This window comes from Spermophilus citellus (genome assembly GCF_964194105.1).
Source record: "Spermophilus citellus genome assembly, chromosome: 4".
In the NCBI taxonomy this organism is placed as follows: domain Eukaryota; kingdom Metazoa; phylum Chordata; class Mammalia; order Rodentia; family Sciuridae; genus Spermophilus; species Spermophilus citellus.
In genome coordinates this window covers 122,858,226-122,877,145 of record NC_138185.1, presented here as the reverse complement: position 1 = coordinate 122,877,145, position 18,920 = coordinate 122,858,226, and the positions used below count along the sequence as shown (strand labels likewise).

The 18,920-nt window shown below is 41.0% G+C and overlaps 1 protein-coding gene across 5 annotated transcripts in view; it reads left to right on the top strand.

The window, feature by feature from the left end:
• CGNL1 (cingulin like 1) overlaps positions 1–18,920 on the top strand; it is a 156,274-nt gene that overhangs the window by 35,256 nt on the left and 102,098 nt on the right. For all 5 annotated transcript variants that reach the window (XM_081293611.1, XM_081293607.1, XM_081293608.1 and 2 more), the window contains 2 exons: positions 16,196–17,800; positions 18,620–18,714. In XM_081293611.1, coding sequence (XP_081149737.1) covers positions 16,211–17,800; positions 18,620–18,714 — 1,685 coding nt within the window. In that variant the 5' untranslated portion in view covers positions 16,196–16,210. The remainder of the gene's footprint in view (positions 1–16,195; positions 17,801–18,619; positions 18,715–18,920) is intronic.

Genomic DNA, 18,920 nt, shown 5'->3' with positions numbered 1-18,920 from the left:
AAGAGAGTATAGAAAGGTCCCCTTTATATAGAAAACTCACAGTGTGTTTTCCCTATTATCAACATCAAACATTGAGATTGTTACAATCAATGGACAAAAATTATTAGTTAGAATTCATACTCTATTCATATTTTCTTGTTTTTTTTTTTAAAATGTCCTTTTCTGTTCCAGAATCCCACATTACATTTAGTCGTTACATCTCCTTTTGTCTGTGAGAGTTTCTGAGATGTTCCTTGTTTTTGATGGCCTTGACTATTTTGAGATTAGGCATTTTACAGGATGTTTCTCTATTCAATTTGTCTCATTTTTTCCCCATGTGGTGCTAGGAGTTTTAAGGAGGTAAAGTGATAAGGTGTTAGATTGTCATTTCTCATCACAGCACATATTATCAACATGAGTCATCACTATCCACGTTGATCTTGATAAAGTATGGACCTGGTTGAGGTAGGACTTGTCGAGTTTCTCCACATTGATCTGTATTTTCCCATACTGTAGTTTCTGGAAGGAAGTCACCATGTGCAGCCTGCTCTTGGACTGAGGAGCATATCCCCTCTCCCTTAGGGAGGGCAGAGTAAGTAAATTCCTCAGGATTCTTCTACATGGGAGATACTTTCCCAATTCATATTTTTATTCAGTCATTTAAGTATGAACTTGTGGATATTTTATACTTTGGGTTATAAACAGTGCTACTTTATTTTGTTCTATCTTTGGCTGTTGGGAGCTCTTTCAGATGGCTGCTGTGTCCCTTTGACATTACCCTATCATTTTGGGTACTGTTTTTTAAAGTCTTCTTGAATTTTTGACCCTACAGTATACTCTGTTCATCTTCTCATTTTTTTGCTCTTGTCTTAGGCTCAATCATTTCTTCTAGGAGTCCTGGCTCCTTCTGTGGAGAATTCATTGGCATTAGAAGCCACCGTCTACGTGCTAGGTTGCTCATTGCTATGAGGTATTGCTGCTTATAGACACTCAGTTGAAACAGCAAGGAAATATATGTGTCTGTGGCTACCCATATATATCCTTGTTTTTAAATATTTCTATAAGTAACCTTCTGCATATCAGATAAAACATGAATTCATACTGATGTCTCCAACTCTAATCTGTGCCACATGGATCATTTCAGACTTCTTACCTTGTATCTTTATTACCTCCCACTCTAACAGTGAGAGACAGGGTTCCTACTGCCTGACATCTATTTACTTAACTGTTCAATTTTAGTATACATGAGTAGTGGTTTCAGAATTGTTAACACATCCCTCTATGGAAACAACTTTATCAACTGTAGTGAAACATGTCCAGTTCTTTTGCCTTTGTTTTTACAGATTCCACTCATTTTCTGAGTTACTTGAGTCAACTTCTTTCTTTCTTACCGCTTCCAAGAGGTTGTTCATATATTTGTAGGGTATTTGATCTCATGGCTCTTTAAAGAGAGAAATGAAGTTGAAGATTCAGCCTTTAAAGAAATAAGTCAGAAAGAGCTTGTGAAAATTATTTTTTTTTCTATCAAATATTTTGTGAGTCCATTCCTCTGGATGACAGGCTTCCTGTAATTTTTTTCTTCTTTGCTTGCTTTTGTTCCCAACTATTTGTTATAGACTGAATATTTTATGTCCCTCTGCACTTCATTTTGGGGACTGAAGTCCTCCCAAAGTGATGGTGTTTAGAGATGAGATGTTGGGAGGAAATTGGGTCAGATTAGATCATGAGGGAGAAAGGGACCTTTCATGTCCTCCATGTCCAGGCACTAACGAAGGCCGTGAAATGAGATAGCGAGAAGGTGGCCTCTGCAGGCCAGAAAGTGAATCCTTATCAGGAACAGAATTAGCCAGCACCTAGTTCGTGGATTGCCAGCTTCCAGAATGGTGAAAAAATAATTTCTGTTTAAGTCACCTGCTCTGTGATACTTTGTTGTGGCAGCTTGAGCTAAGACACCATCACATACAGAATAGGCTCTCCCACTTCCCTTTCTACCTGTGTGTGCATGTGAGCACTTACGGTGCTGGGGATGGAACAGGGCCTTGTGCGTGCTAGGCAAGCACTCTGCCACCGAGCTCAACCCCCAGATCCCACATTTTACCTTTAAACACAGAGACCCCTGTTTCCTCTAATGCACTGGGATAGGAGATGGGTTCTAGTAACATTCTTGGCAATGCATTTAGATGTGAGGGCTCCAGATTTACCTCTTGGTTGGAATTGTCTGAGGCTCTCTGTTGTGATTCTTTCTGTTAAAACAGGCATTAATATCAGGGTGATGCTTCTCAGTGGAAGGATTAGACTCATCTACTTGAAGGAAAACAACCCCTGCCACCAAGTATACTGAGCCTAATTTAAGCAGAAGGCCTGATTTTCACAGCAGGAAACCTACCGAAAAGGGCAGAGGAGAGGCCCATGGTGGGTGGCCTGGGACCTGGGTGGAGTCCTGGCTCTTTGGTGTGGCTTTGTTTGGACTGGGCACACCATATAGGTTCCTGCCAGAGAGGAGGATTGTGAGTGAGTATGAATGCAAGTGATTGTTCAAAGGCCTCAGTTCAAAGCTTCCCTGAGGTTGTTTTTCTCCTGGGCATCAGTTGTGGGTTTCTAAGGCTTCTCTCTTTATTGCTCAGTGTTTTGGCTGCTTCAGGGAATGTCAGGTCTCCTCATCGTAGCTCTCCTGCTCAGCCTCACACTTAGAGAAGTCCCAGGAGCTGCTCTCACTGGTTAGGCAACAAATGAAGCCTGCAGCTCTAGGGAAACGGGCCTTTCACTGTAGAGATGGGAGACCAATAAAACAACAACAAAACCCCTTAACGGCTAGGCAGGGACTTCCTTTCTTTGTCTCCCTTTTTTGTTTCTTCCTTTTCCTCTTTAGTTTTTTCTCCTTTCTTTGTAATGATTTAAAAAAAAAAAATTATTGCCTGTTTTGTTTCACAACTTGACACCTGTTTTGATAGGAATGTCTACTTCCTGTCTCCCTCAGGACGTCAGAGTACTCTTATCTATGGCTTCACACCATAATTTCCACTGCTATGACTCTGAAGGCTCCTGTCAGAGATCTAAATACAGAAAGCTTGGTTTTTAATACAGAAATCTTTTATAAGTTAGCCCCCAGAAGAACACTAAGACATTCAATACTTTTTGTAATTTGCTGCTTTCTATGTGGTCATCAGTTAACCACCCAAACTGAAGTGTGCATGTTAATGTTCAACGTGGGGTTAATGTGCAGAGGATTGTTTTGGAAGTTACAGTTTAGGATAGGTTAATGTTCAATGTAAAAGCACTTAGATGAGCACTTGGTACACAGTAAGCACATTTAAGAGTTAATTACATTATTATTACTGAGAATTACAGAATTGTTCCTAGGATGCCTATAGAGGCCCAGTAAGGTGAAGTTGAGGGACCAGTGGCTTCAGATGGAGGAAGATAGACTGGAGTTGCTATGGTTGTGTTGCTGGCACAAGAGAAGTGATGATGGGCATGGTAATGGATCCCAGAATAGAGGTTTGAGTCTAAGAATTTGGAACTGAGAGCTTGAAAGTGGCTCATCTAAGGGAAGTTAAGGTTATGTTGGAAGGTTCCCTCTGCCTGGAGTAGGATGGAGTGGGGGTAAAGGTGGGCATTAACAGTTTAAGGGGCTCTGTAGAGGAGGGGGACAAGGAGTGACCTTTTTTTTTTGGTCTGGGCTTTCTTATTGGGGCACATGTGGGCTTCCTCATTCTCATGGTAGAGGGACTTCCTGATGCTTCCACAGTTGATCTTTATTAAACACACAAACCATACCTTCTCACCAGAAATTGCCATACTCTGAGAGGTTTCACAGTGACTTAGGACACCTGGCAACTTCCAGAGGGAAGAAAAAAGTCACATTCCATAAAATTAAGTAACAATCTTGCTCAGCATTCTTTGAGTATGAATACCACGTTATACCTTTTTATTTGTGTCCTGCAGACTGCATTCCTGGGAGAGGAAACAGACTCAGCAGAGATTTCATCCAGGTGTTGGGATGTTTTCTGTGCTAGCCTTTTATTTTTGTTTTAATTCCTCGGATAGCCTGTCTTTACTCCATTCTTTGGTTAGCCTACTGTGGTTGGGCCTCCATGCCTTCCACTCCAGTGTCAAAGTTCTTGTCAGGTCACCTTCAGGCTCCACCTCCCTAGTCTTTGTGTACTTATTTGCAGCATTTGGCTTATTGGATACCCTCTTTCCCCAAACACCACACTCTGCCTGCTTCCTCCAGCCCACTGGCTGCTCCTTCTCGGTTCTCTTTGCCTGCTTCTTCTCTTCTTGTCTTCTGAGTGTTGAGATGCTAGAGCAGATTCATTTGGATCATGTTAAATGCAGATAATGATTCAGTGAGGCTGGGACTGGGCCCATGAGTTTCTAATATTTCTAACAAGCTCCCTTATGCGGGTCAGTGGAGCACCCTGAGCAGCAAGGCCCTGGACCTCTGCTCTTATTGGTGACTTCCCCCCACCAAATTGAGATAGAACCAAGGTCTTACAAAGACCCATAATGCCCTGTGATTTGACTCTGCCCCTACCCCTTCTCATCTCCCACAATGCTCTGGCCAACTCAGTTTTCTTGCTGATCATCTGAAGTGCCTAGCACATTCTTCCCTCAGGACTCTTGGCTTGTTTTCTCTACCTGGTGCTCGCTCAGCTTATGAAGGGCTCATCACCTCTCACAAATCAATTGCTCCCTTCTTGGACAGGCCTTTTTCAACATCTCTGTCTGGGATGGACCATTACCACCACTTTCCCTGCTTCATTTTCTTCACATCATGTACCACTCTGACTTCCTTCTTCACTCTCCCTACTGGAATGCAAATTCTATAGGGGCAAGGACTATGTCTGTCCATGTAAGTGCTGTAGAAGAGTGCCCAGCACTATCATAGGCTCGTAGGAATTTGTTAGTCATCAAATGAAACATCAGTTTCAGCATATCCTGACTGAGCTGGTGACCACTGGTCACTACCACTTGAGTCCAGTGCCCTTGTTTATAATGTTTTGGGTGTCAGGTTATAATATTCTAATTATCATGAACTACTGGAAAGAACCAAGGTAGACTTGGGCATCTAAAGGATGCTTTCACACAATGGGAAGAAACAGTGGGATTATGGCAGAGTGAACACATGAAAGTTTCATAATCATAGGGTTAAAAAAACTATGGAAAATTATGGTATCCCCTATATGAGGTAATGGGTATGCAATGACATCATGAGGACTTGTTCTACACAGTTTCTGTTCATTGCCACATATGGTGTTGTAGTTTCAGCAGAATTATCATTGCTTTGCATATTAAAGTAATGTGAATTTGAGTTATTAGTTTTTAAATTGTATTTGTATTTAATATAGAGTTTTGCTTTGGTTGTAGTGAAACAAAAACTATAGTAGTTTTGCATTTGTACATGTTATGAGAAACATTAAATGAATACTAAAGGTCTTTTAAGTTTTCTTGAAAGGCACCTGTATATTATATAAGCTTGTGAAAGTCTAAAATAGGATTAAGCAATATTGAAGGTGTGGTTGAGGACAAGAACATTCAGGAAAAGTTCTTAAGTTCTAACAGTGCTTCTGAAGAGCTATTTTTAACAAAATAAATATGATAGACTGAGTAGACTATTAAATTTTAGCATGCTTTTGGAGCAATGATGTAGCTCAGTAGCTCAATGGTACAGCATGTGTGTAGCATGCACAAGGCCCTGGGTTTGATTGCTAGCACACCTCACCCCCAAGTAAAGCATACTTTCAAGAGTGAGATCTAAATTATTCACATTCATATGAATACAAAAGAATATACTAACAAACCCTAAAAGATTAAATATGCACTTTTTAAATTTGCATAATTGAAGCTTCAATTTTGGATTATTGATTTAATTTCTGATTATTAAAGAACATTATGATTTGTGAAACTTTCTTAGTTGAAACATCTGTATAAAATAAAGATATTTAAATATGAGATAAAGGTAGTGAAATGGATGGCCTTTATCTACCAACTCCAGGGCCTTAATTAGGAAGGGTAGCTGGTCAAGACTCTCAGTTGTGATTTATGCACAGGCTCTTCTATCATTCCCTGGCTTCTAGAGAACAAAGATGAAATTGGGGGCCATGAAGGAGACACATTCTTGTTGAGAAAGGGGAGAGCATGGTCCTCCTCCTACACACATTTCATCTGAATATGTGCCCATTTGCCCCAATGTTGTAGGACTGAGATACCAGGGAGCATGGGGCAGAGGAAGAGCAGGATGTGAGGCTGGGGTGGGACGAGTGGTGCCATAGGAAGGAGGAAGGGCGCTGAGGACCACAGAGATGCTCAGAACAGCCCAGTGAATGGCCGGCCCCCCAGCAACTTGGGTAACAGCAAACAAGCTTCAGAATTTGGGGTGGCTTTGCAGTCTGAGTTTGGATAGTCCCCCTGTTCTTACCATCCAGTCAAGAGAATTCCAGGGAGGAAGATATTACTGGGGAGCAAGATCTCTGGTGTCAGCAATTCTGGGGACAATAACCATCTTGAACAACAGAACCTGCATTGACACACCTAAGAATCTGCTGTTTCTATTTTAGAAGGCTTATGTTAATTTAGTTTTTAATATATTGGGTGGCTATATGGTATTTTTTTTTTAAAACAGTCACATTCTGCACTATTTTTTTTTTTGAGGAGATAAATGGTCTTCCTTTCTTTTTTAATTAGTTCTGATCATATATACATGACAGTAGGAAGCTCTTCAATTCATTGTACACAAATGGAGCAGAATTTTTCATTTCTGGTTGTGCATGAAGTGGAGTCACACCATTCGCACAATCATACATGTACCTAGGGTAAAGATGTTCATCTCATTCCATCATCTTTCCTACCCACCTTCCCACACTATTTAGTAGGTTTCTGAGGATAAATTCAGGTGCATGTCATTGATAGCCTAGCCTCTCTGGGGTCTGTGCAAACACTGACTCCTACATTTCTGATTTGTGAACTGAAGACTGTGGGAAGGTTGCACCATGGGGGCACATCCCAGATGGTTCTGAATTTGGTGGTCATCTGGCCAAGTTTGCTCATGATGCAAATTCTCTCACCCTTTTCCCTGATGAGGATTGCAGATGGACAGGACTCCCTTGTTGGTTCTCTTGTTTTGAGTGACTGAGAGATGTTCTACAGAAAGCAGTGTATTTCAGAGGAGACTATATAGCTTTAGAATTTGCTTGACAGCAATCTTCTTTGTTCTGGGAACTGGGCACATTACAGTTGATGCTGAAATTCCACAGTACCTCTTTACCTCCTTAACAGGTGCTCAGTAACCCCAGGGCCTATTTTCTGTTTTTGGAACACAGCACACTTAGGACCTGGAAGCTGGAAGTGGGAGGAAAAGTGACAGTGGAGCTGTGGATCTGGTTCTCTTTCTTTTTGATTTTTTTTTTTAGTTGTCAGTGGACCTTAATTTAATTAATTTATTTATATGTGGTGCAGAGGATCAAACCCAGGACCTTGGACATGCCAGGCAAGCGCTCTACTACTGAGCCATAACCGCAGCCCATGGTTCTTATATTTTAAACAGTTAAAAGTATTGTGGCTGGAGATACCTGAAGAATGGGTATTTGTTATAGGAAACTTGAGTTTTTATTTTTTACATTGTTCAAGTGTTTAAAGGGAATTTAGAGTGTTGTGTGCCTTGAACCTTATTAATTCGTTCACCCCTTAATTTATTCAGTACCTACTGCATGTGGGACACTTTTCTGGGTGCTGGATATATGGCAAGGATCAAGGTGTGACTGAGGAGTGACACTTCCACTGAGACTGACCAGACAGGGGGTTGCCTATTGGCACAGCAGGACATGTGTTTTGGTCCGCAGCCCTCTAGGGACCATGATAGCATAGTCATACCAGATAACTGTGGGTGGCAAAACCTGGGAAGACTTCAGGAAGGGGCTCCTCGGGTCTAGGAGGCAGAAGGTCAGGGTCTGAATCCCAGGGCTGTGCTGACCAACCCAGATGTGAGCCTTGGAGAACATTACTGACCCACCAGAGTTTACACATTTCTAAGGCAGAGAAAAAAAAAAAGTCCCTCAGGTTTCCTGAGGTCACATCCAATCAGACAAGATGATATAGAGACAGCACCTCATGTCACAGCCTGCCTGGCACCACGGGGGACGGCGAGCATGCCAGACTCAATTGGTTGAAAAATCTTAAAACATGGTTGTTGGGACAAGACCTACAGACCAGAGAAGTCACTGCTGGTGGCCCATTCTGAGCTGGGTGGAGTTGACTGTGCTGGATGCCCCTGAGAACTGGAAGCTACTGGAGAATCTGAACCTTGGGGGCGGGGGGGCGGGGAGCTGGTCTTTACAGGTAAAAGATTTCACTGGAGGCAGATTGTGTTGAAAGAAAAGGGATAAAAACAGGGTCTGACAGCACAGTGTGAAGTTAAAAGCTTCTCTTGCTGGGACCTGCGAAAGTCCTCCCTTCCTCTTGGTGGCCCGGGAAGATGGTGTTGATGGCGAACATGAGTGTTGGATGGAGTCTGAGTGGGGTTTCAGCCTTGACTATAGTGTCACTTTGGGGCAAGACTGAGAAATCAAGAAGACACCATCTGCTTTTTGGAAGTAATTTATTTCTTGGGACATTTTGGCTTCAGGGTAGGTTTAGGTAATATATCAGGAATGACAAGCAGGTTTTATTTTGTGTTGTGTCCCCACTGGTCAATTGGCAGTGACTGCAGAGGTATACTGTTGAGGAGTCTGAAGCCAGATTTGGGCTTAGGGAGAAAATGCTGTTTAAGTCTTTGGGCTTATTGTTGTGCTATGCTTTGGGTTTAGGATTCATGCAGGAAACTATAACACAAATGACACAGATCTGTTGTCTCTGGTTAGGACCTTTTCTTTCTCTTTTTTTCTTTTTCTTTTGTACTACAGATTGAATCCAGGGCATTAACTATTTATTTTTTATTTTATTTTGAGAGTGAGAGAAACGGGGGGGGGAGAATTTTAATATTTATTTTTCAGTTTTTCGCTGGACACAACATCTTTGTTTTTGTATGTGATGCTGAGGATCGAACCCGGGACGCACGCATGCCAGGCGAGCGAGCTACCGCTTGAGCCACATCCCCAGCCCTCTTTTTATTTTTTATTTTGAGGTAGGGTCTTACTTAGTTGCCCAGATTGACCTTGAACTTATGGTCCTCTGGCCTCAGTCTCCAGAGAAGCTGGGATTACAGATATGCGTCACTGAACCTGGCTGGTTAGGAACTTTTCTATGCACATGGCAATTTGAAGATATTCATTTATTCACACAACAGATATTTACTTATTGTTGTTTTTTTGTGGTCCTGGGGATTGAACTCAGGGCCTCATGTGCTAGGCAAATGCTCTACCATTGAGCTACACCCCCTAGCCCCAGCAAATATTTATTAAATCTCTACTGTGGACACAGCATTGTACTTTAGATTCTTAGCCCTCTACTTTCTTAATTAGTTAATAAATTATTTCAGGATGGTGGTGACCTTTTTGCCTCTGCCTTATAAGTATTTAAAAACATTTTATGAATAAAGTTAGCTTTCTTGTGGTCATAAATGCCACATTGAATTGTTTTGATTTCTAATTCCTGTTATTTCATTTAGCTTATACTATATGATTTAATTTTCTCCATTACCGTTTGAAGTCACCATTGCTAACCTAACCTTTAGAGATAGGAAAACACTTGGAAGTTGATGAGTGTATCCAGCCAGGATTTGACCTGAGTCCAGTATTAGAAATGCCTTTTGCCCTGCCCCAGATCTGGGCAGAACTGTTGCTGTCTTCAGAACTATACTCTTCTGGCTCTCAGCTCTGCATTGCTGGAAGAACTTGTAGAAATCATTTGAAGGGTCAAGAAGGAAATGTATCTTAAGCTTTTTATTTTTTGATATGAATTTTATATTTTATTCAAAGACTGTGAGGAACATAAGATGTTAACCACTGGATTTTAAATTTGGGAACATGAACACCATACAGTGGTGATCTATATATGCTTCTGGGTAAGAGAAGTGGGATGGCTGGAGACCCATCTGGAAAGGAGACAGACAGACTTATAGAGGGAGATGGGGGATCCTCAGAGGAGAGCCAGCTTGGTGCCTATATCTCCTGGGTTAGTCCCAGTGATCCTGATCTTCAGACTACTGTTTGAAGGTCTCCAAGGGTCTCCAATGTAGTAAAAGGACCTTCTCACAGGTCCTTCATTCTATCTTTTTCTTTCCACGAAGACAGTATTTTAAAATTTATTCTTATTTATTTATTTATCATTGATTTTTAAAAAAATAAATGACAGCAGAATGCATTACAATTTTTATTATACATATACAGCACAATTTTTCATATCTCTGGTTGTATATAAAGTATGTTGACATCAATTCGTGTCTTCATATGCATACTTTGGATAATGATGTCCATCACATTCCACCATCTTTGCTAACCCCCTGCCCCCTCCCACCCCTCTTCATTCTATCTTGCACCATCCTTTGGTACAAGGTAGATTTAATGGGGAGCTGTATAACTCAGTATTAAAAATTTTTTATATTTTTCCAAATATATATATATGTTATCATTATCAAGCCTTAAGTTTCCTTGTGACATGGTTTTCCCAGGGAGTTCTAAAAAGTTGACTGTATGCAAAGACATTTCCTTGCAAATAGTGAAAATTTGGTCAGACTGGTCCCTCTCCAGTGCCAGGTATTGAGCTGGGTGCTTGGCACTGCTGTCCTTAGGACAGAAGGGCAAGCCATGATGTAAAGGTTTCAGGTTGCCTGGCTGCATTTCCTCAGGAGCCTTGTGGACTTCTGGCATGACTGGTGCATGTGCATCCAGGCTTTGGAGGTGCCACTGGGACCCAGAGTGGAGAGGCAGGGATGTATGCACTGGCATTACGTGACTAATCTCCATGCTCACTGATCACATGTGGTGGCTCAGGGAGAGGAAGTGTTTCCATCTGGCATCCGTAGTTCTTCCAAGAGCTAAGCTCTTTGTTCCTACAAACACACTCATTGATCTTGCTAACTAAAGCAATTATCGTCATTTAGCAGTCTTTGCATAAAGCATTATTTCCACTCCAAAACACCACTTTTATTTGCCAAGTGCCACAATGTTGCATCCTGGCAATTGATCAGCTTTTACTGCCAAATTATGTAAGCCCTTGGTTGTTCTCAGTCCCCGGCAGAGCGAGTGTGTCTGTGGTGTGTGTTAGGATCGTCAATGTGGCCCCATGCCTGGAAGTGGAGAACAGCTGTCTTTAAATTCGTTAATTAATTCACTGTTTACACTGTGATTGGGAAGGAAATCCGCATTTGCTTAAGACACCAGTGCCCAGCTGAGAAATGTCGTTCTCTGAAAATATTAGATTGAGGTTTGTTGTCAAGGAAATGTAAATTGTGGACGTTTCAAGAAAATCAAATATGAGGATTAATTTACCAACAGGGAGCTAAGATTGTAATAAACCAAGGTGGCCTTATTCAAAGATTGAAATGTAATTAGTGTTGACTGTAGTAGTAGCAGCAGCAGCTATTGAAAAGGACTATAAAACCCTGGACAAGACTTTATTAATAAATATTTGAAGAAATATTTTCATGGAAAAGTTGGCATCAGCACAAGAAGAAATTATTGGTGAGAAAAATAACCCTATTTAGTAAATACCACCTGAGAAAGCATCCCCATAGATAAATTTGTGCAGAAACTCTTTAAAAAAAAGTTTTATAGTTGAGTGTGGAGCTTAGTGGTAAAGTGCTTACTTAGCATGTTTGAGGTCCAGTACCCCCCATCCAAGTTATTATAAACTTTAATAAATATGAATACTTCTAGACTTCTAAACACCCCAAATGAAACATGCCAATGCTGCCCCCCGCCCAGAAAGGGGTCAAGACACAGTGGTCATTTTGGTCTTGGAGGTTGTACTTGCTTCATCAGTCTGTACATATCCTTGGAATTGAGATATTTTACTGTGTGTATATGTGTTCCTTTTTCTTTTTCTTTTTTGGTGTTGGGGATTGAACCCAGGGTGTTATGCATACTCGGCACGTGCTCTGCCGCTGAGCTGCATCCCCAGCTTGAGTTTTACCATATTAGTTAGCCATGTGGGGGCTAGGTAAGTTTAAAAGTTGATCTTCTTTTCAAACTCCTACTAAAGTGATAGGAAAGAACACAGAAGGTAAAGATGGCTGTGGAGGAGAGCCTGGCAGCAAATGGAGGTGTGATAATTGACTTGGCAGAGTGAGAGGTGCTTCAACCTAATGTGCCTGTGCTGTGGCAGTGAAGTGATTTACCTGCAGAGCTGCTGGGAGTCTCAGACATGGAGAGCATCAGCTCCTGGAGAAGGCTGGGGAGATGGGCCACAGTCTGGGGAATTAGTTAAGAACTTTGAGAACTGGAGTGGTTAGACCTCCAGAATCTTCTCTACACCCTGGATATGGGGCACCTGTCCATCCCTACCCTTCTCCCCTGCCCCAGCATCAGAGGGATGGACACTGGAATAGTAGTGAAGGGGTGTGAGTGACTGATGAGACTGATACCTATGGGGACCTCCAGTTGTCTTCTGCCTTGTCTCATATTGCCAGCAGCCGGGCATGGACAGCCCTGCAATGTATTGGAGAATTCTTTTCAGGGAAAGTTGAATTACTCCAGAAATCATGTCCCCAGATACTGAAATTTGATGATTCCTGCATGAAAGGTCTACCCCCCCCCCCCACACACACACTAATTGAGGCTCACAAGTTAATAAGTCACACACACACACACACCTCCAATGTGCTTTAGACCCTCATTCAGGATCAGGCAGCCCAAAACCACCAGTCATATTAAGATTATAAAAGACAGATAATTAAAACAAACCAGAAAAGAAAATCTTCTCAGAAAATGATGTTGAAGAAAGCAGAGGAAAACATGTGTCTTGAGAAAAGTTATTTTCAGAGAAAGAAAAGCTATTTCATACAGAAAATAAGAACAGCATTAATGAAAGAGAAACAATTAGAGAACAATTAAGAGCCATTGAAAATTGCTTTAATTTGGAAAAAGCATTGAGGATGTATCTCTTAAGAAGTGGAACAAAACAGATGGTGTTGGGAGGTTAGTAAAACGAGAAATTTTTATGATGTGTCATCTACCATATGTAAAACTAATAAGTGGAGAAGTCTCAGCTAGGAATATTGTTTAGCAACAAGGAGGGTAAGTACTAGAAGAAACAGTAAACTTTCCAGTTGCTTTCCTCTGGGAAATATGTTTGGGATTGGGGAAGGGAAGCTAGAAAATATTGGTTTTAATTACATCTTATTTGACTCTGATTAAAAATTTTAAAAATATTAGTATAACTGAGAATGAAAGGAGGCATAATGAAATAATTGGAGTTGTTGAGACAGTGATAAACATCACAGATTAAGGTGACTCTTTGAGTTGTCTTCATTGGCATGTTGAGAGATATCTAATATTACATTTAAAAAATAATCACTGAGCAAAACCCAACAGCACCATGCTAATAATTGGAGACTGAGTATATCTAGAAAGTCCTATAACAAGTCATACAAAATAAGGGTATGCTATTGCTGAACTAATTAGTGTTAAGTTTGCACTAGTGGGTATATTTTTGAAGTACAGGCTACACCTGGCATCCATGAAGCTTTAACAAACATTATCTACTACATATTTGCCCACAAAAGAAATCTCAACTTTAAGACGAAAGAAATAATAAGAGGCTTTATTTTTTGACTACAATTCAAGTAGAACTTAATACCATCAAGAAACAAACACAATGAAATATTGGATATGAAAACAAAACAAAACAACAAACAAACCTTCTTAAAAACAATTCTTGGGTCAAAGAAGGAATGAAAACCACAAATGGAAACTATCTAGAACATAGCCATAGAAACATTACTATGGTAGAAACTATTGCCTGCCTTCCCTATGTCCATTCCTCTCTCGTTTTACTAATGTTCAGAGTGTCAATGACCAACTACAAGACCCTGTTTCTCATACCACCTCACTGCTGCAGGTGGCCATTTGATTAAGTTCTCACCAAAAAGGTTTAAGAGATTATTGGTAGGTGGGCTTCCAGGAAAACTTAAAAAGAAGTTTGACGGCACAATCCTGTTGAAGTGTTTGGCATATGTGATACTGGATTAGCTACCTTGTTGTCTTTGCCAGAGGTAGAGGAGTAGAAAGATAAGAAGTATTCTCCATGAAATCTTGCAGTCCATACCAGTCCTGGACTTCCTACATCTGGGGGAAAATTTTTGACGTCTTAGGCTGCTATTTGGGGTCTCTTTGTTAATAGTAGCCCCAGTAATTCCTAAGTGACAATTATACATGTGATTAAAGAACAAAAATAAACAAATGAAGTATTCAAGTCAAGAAGTTAGAAATAGAACAACAAAATAAAATGGAAGAAAGCAGAAGGAAATACTATAGTTCCTCCTTAGCTATGGTTTCAGTTAATTGCAATCAATTTTGTTCTGAAAATATTAAAATCCAGAAACAACTTTCAAGTTTTAAATTAACATGCTGGTTTCGAGTAGCATGTCAAATTTTCACATCATTCTGCCTAAGGTGTGAATCATCCCTTTGTGCAGTATGTCCATGCTGTATATGCTACCCATCCAGTACTCACTTAGAAGCCATCTAGGTTATCACACTGTCTGTTGTGGTATTCCAGTGCTTCTGTGTGTGTAACCCTTATTTTATTTGATAGTGATCCCAAAGTGAAAAAATAGTGATGCTGGTGCTTTGGATATGGCAAAGAGAAGCTACAAAGTGCTTTCTTTAAGTGAAAAGGTAAAAGATATTGTGAAAAGGTAAAAGATATTTTGAGAGACCATATGCACATAACTTATTGTAGTATAATTATTCTGTTTCTGTTGATCTCTTAATGTGCCTAATTTACAAATTAAGCTTTATCATAGGTGTGTATGTATAGGAACAATATCTATATATAGGGTTCAATACTTTTCACAGTTTTTGGCATTTGCTGAGGTTTTTAAATAAGGGGGGCAGAGCTACTGCAATAAAAATTAAACTAGAGCTCGATAAATTAGAGAACTATCGGAAATGTTTGATAAATATAAGAAGTAATTCTTTAGAGGAACAATTTAAAAAAATACAAATCAGTGTAATCAAATAGAAGAAAGCACAAATAATATTAGATAATGAGAAATACAGGGGAAGTGAAATGATTTATCCTTTACAAAGCTCTGTATAATAAACTTCAAAATGTGGATAGACTAGAGGAAGACAGTCATCTATCAGATTGACTCCAAATTAGAAAGAAAACTCAAAAGGGCCCTACAAGTGACAAACGAGACAGCTATTATCCCCGTTATTATTCTTTGCTGCTATGGTTTTTCAGAGAAGTGAGTTTGTGCTGGGAACACCTCTGAGCATGGGCGGGGTGTGCGTCCTGCTTGGTGAACTGTTGGCAGGCATCTGACAAGGGTGGTCACACTCCGGAAAGTGAAGGCAATGATTTTTGGCATCCATCACAAAATTCAAAGCCCTGAATTGTCATTTTTTTTTTTTAAATAACGTTTTTCAGATTGATATGCTTCTTGAACTGTTTTGGGAAGAAAAAGAACAGCTTGAGAAAACTTTCAAATCATTTACTGATAGTTTCACAAACAACTGACTGCTTTGGGTAAAAATGTTTTAAATGGTGCATTCAAATAGTTTTGAAGATTTTAAAGTGGGATTGTGCATAAAAAATGTTTAAAAGTGAGAGGAAAATTAACAATGTAAAAAAAGAAAAAAGAAAAAGAAAATTACGGAGCATCAGAACTCCTTAGCGTTTACTCATTTTCATGGAAAAATACCTTGTTGGCAAATGCTGGAACGCCTTCTTGGTTAAAAATAAATAGCATAAAGTGTGAGGAAACCAACTGAGGGGGAAAAAAGCAAACAGAATAGCTTCTAAGCCAGAAACAGAATAGTGAAGTTATGCCAGAGGCATTAGGTCATTACACCTGTGACTGCCCTCTGCCAGGCCCAGTGTTGACAAGCCTCAGATCACGTGGGCTCAAGGGCATCTAGAAAGGCCTGTTTGAATAGGTCAGGGTCAGGGGAGGGCAGCCACTCATGCTTTGGTTGTGAAGTGTCTTTGCTGTTTAAAGTGTCTTGTTTTCCTTTGAACTTTGAAGTTTCTCTCTCATGATTAGTCCAATCTTCATTTAAACAGATGTAATTCTCACTTAATGTCCTCTTTTTACCCCATTTTGCCCCGGTAGCTGGGACAGTGAAGCATGGAGCTATATTTCGGTGAATACCAACATGTGCAGCAGGAATATGGCGTCCACCTAAGGCTTGCAAGTGATGAGACCAAAAAGTCAAGAAATTCCCAGCACTCCAAGGCAGGCTCCTATGGGGTCAGTATTAGGGTCCAGGGAATCGACGGCCATCCCTACATAGTTCTGAACAACACAGAGAGGTGTCTTGCTGGCACATCCTTTCCTGAAAATGGGCCATCATTTCCACCTCCACTGATAAATCACCTGCCCCCCCATTCTAGCAATGGGTCTGTGCTAAAGGAGAACAGCGGAGAAGAATTACAGCTCCCAGAAAACCCATATGCCCAACCCAGCCCAGTAAGCAACCTGAAACAGCCCCCTTTCCATGAGGGCAAGAATGGAGTTCTAGAACACAAAGATGGGCCCATGAAGCCATCCCACGTGCTGAACTTTCAGAGGCATCCAGAGCTTCTGCAGCCCTATGACCCTGAAAAGAATGAGCTGAACTTACCAAATCACCAACCTCCTGAAAGTAATTGGCTAAAAAATTTAACAGAAGGTACCAATAATAAGAAGGCTTGGACTTACTTTCCCAAACCTGGCAGTTCCCAGCCTTCCAGCCCTCCCTTGGAATCCAGTGTGACAGCCATTCGTCTGTGCAGCTCTGTGGTCATTGAAGACCCCAAAAAGCAGACCTCAGTGTGCGTGAATGTACAGAGCTGCACCAAGGAGAGGGTGGGAGAGGAGGCTGTTTCCCCTAGTGAGAGGTCCCTAGCTGGCCACAGCCCACATGCCCACCCCGAAACCAAGAAAACCAGGCCAGATGTTCTTCCCTTCCGGCGACAAGATTCAGCGGGACCGGTCCTGGATGGAGGTCGGTCACGGAGGTCGTCCTCGTCATCCACGACTCCCACTTCAGCCACCTCCTTGTACAGATTTTTACTTGATGATCAGGAATGTGCCATCCATGCCGACAACGTCAATCGTCATGAAAATAGAAGGTACATCCCCTTCTTGCCAGGAACTGGGCGGGATATTGATACGGGATCAATTCCTGGTGTGGATCAGTTAATTGAAAAGTTTGATCAAAAACCTGGGCTTCAGAGAAGAGGAAGATCTGGAAAACGAAACAGAATCAACCCAGATGACAGGAAAAGATCCCGCAGCGTGGATAGTGCCTTTCCTTTTGGTCTTCAGGGGAACTCGGAGTACCTAACCGAATTTAGTAGGAACTTGGGCAAGTCCAGCGAACACCTCCTCCGTCCCTCCCAGGTGTGCCCGCAGAGGCCGCCGACGTCTCAAGAACACCCAGGGAAGCAAAGTGTGGGCCGCACCTTTGCCAGACTGCAGGGAGCCACTCGGGGAGCTCAGAGCGCGCCCCCCAGGCCTCAGCAGAACAAAGATGGGAAAGTGGCTGAAAACAAAGGAAGTCCGGAAAGCATGGTGATTCCTGTGTCCTCCCTTCCAGCACAGAGTAAAAAGGAAGAAGAAATAAAAACAGCCACTGCTACCTTGATGTTACAGAACCGGGTGGTGCCAACCTCACCTGATTCTGGTGCCAAGAAAATTTCTGTGAAGACGTTTTCTTCCAGCTCAAACACTCAGGTAACACTGGTGTGAGTCCTGTGTTTTTCTTCTAAAATGATGAACTCAGGCTACAGGAGGCTCTAGGAGTATGTGTGTGTGTGTGTGTGAAAAATACACATATACATTCCTATCTATAATCTTGAATCAATAATTGCACATCTAATTTTCTTAGGATTAGATTATGTCCTACTGACAACTGCATAGTTTTTTTTTTTTTTTTTTTTTTTTCCCTCTAGGATATTTTGAGCACTATTAGATTCCCATTGTGGTCTTTCTGCAAAGTAACTTGTCAAACACTATAGAGAGGATCAATTTCTTTGTATAAAAATCTGGAAATATGCAAAATTAGTTTCCACAGAGTCAGTGTTTAGGTTTGTCTAGGTATGTTTTTTAATTCATGAAGTTGAGTGACTAGGTTAATTTCTAGTCAGAGAAATAAAGTTAATCCTAATTTAGGTTAATTGCAAAGTGATGGAATCTAAGTGGTACATTTAGTGTTTTGGAAGTAACCACAAAATATAATGATATTGATGAAAACGATAATAAAGTTTGTAAGTGCCAAGCACTATTTGAATATATTATAGGACTGCACCAGCCTTATGAAGGTAGGTATTATTTACCCTAATTTACAGGTGAGAAAATTGGAGGGAGGAAGAGTTAAGTAAACTTGCCCAAGGTTACAGAGCTAATCAGCCTTGGAACTGACTATAATAAAGAAGCTTACCTGAGGATTTGTTTTTGGGAAGTAGGAATGTGTTTGGAAGCCACTGCTTGAGGGTGTGGGCATCTTCCTGGAAATATCATCCTCATGGTCTAATAACAGATGTTGTGTTCTAGGCCACACCGGATCTCCTGAAGGGCCAGCAGGAGCTCACTCAACAAACCAACGAGGAGACCGCCAAGCAGATACTTTATAATTACCTCAAAGAAGGGTTAGTGATTTCTCTTAAAGACCAAAGTATTATTGTTTCTGACTGGGCTCTTCATTTTCTTTTCTGAAGCTTTGTATCTTATCCTCCCTTCCTGGTCTGTGCTTGTCATTTGAAGGTTAATTCTCAATGGCAGGAGTTTTCATATTGGCATTTAAGCTTGTGTGAAAAGCTTAAATTTGTAGGGACCTGAGTAGGGGAGTGCAGGG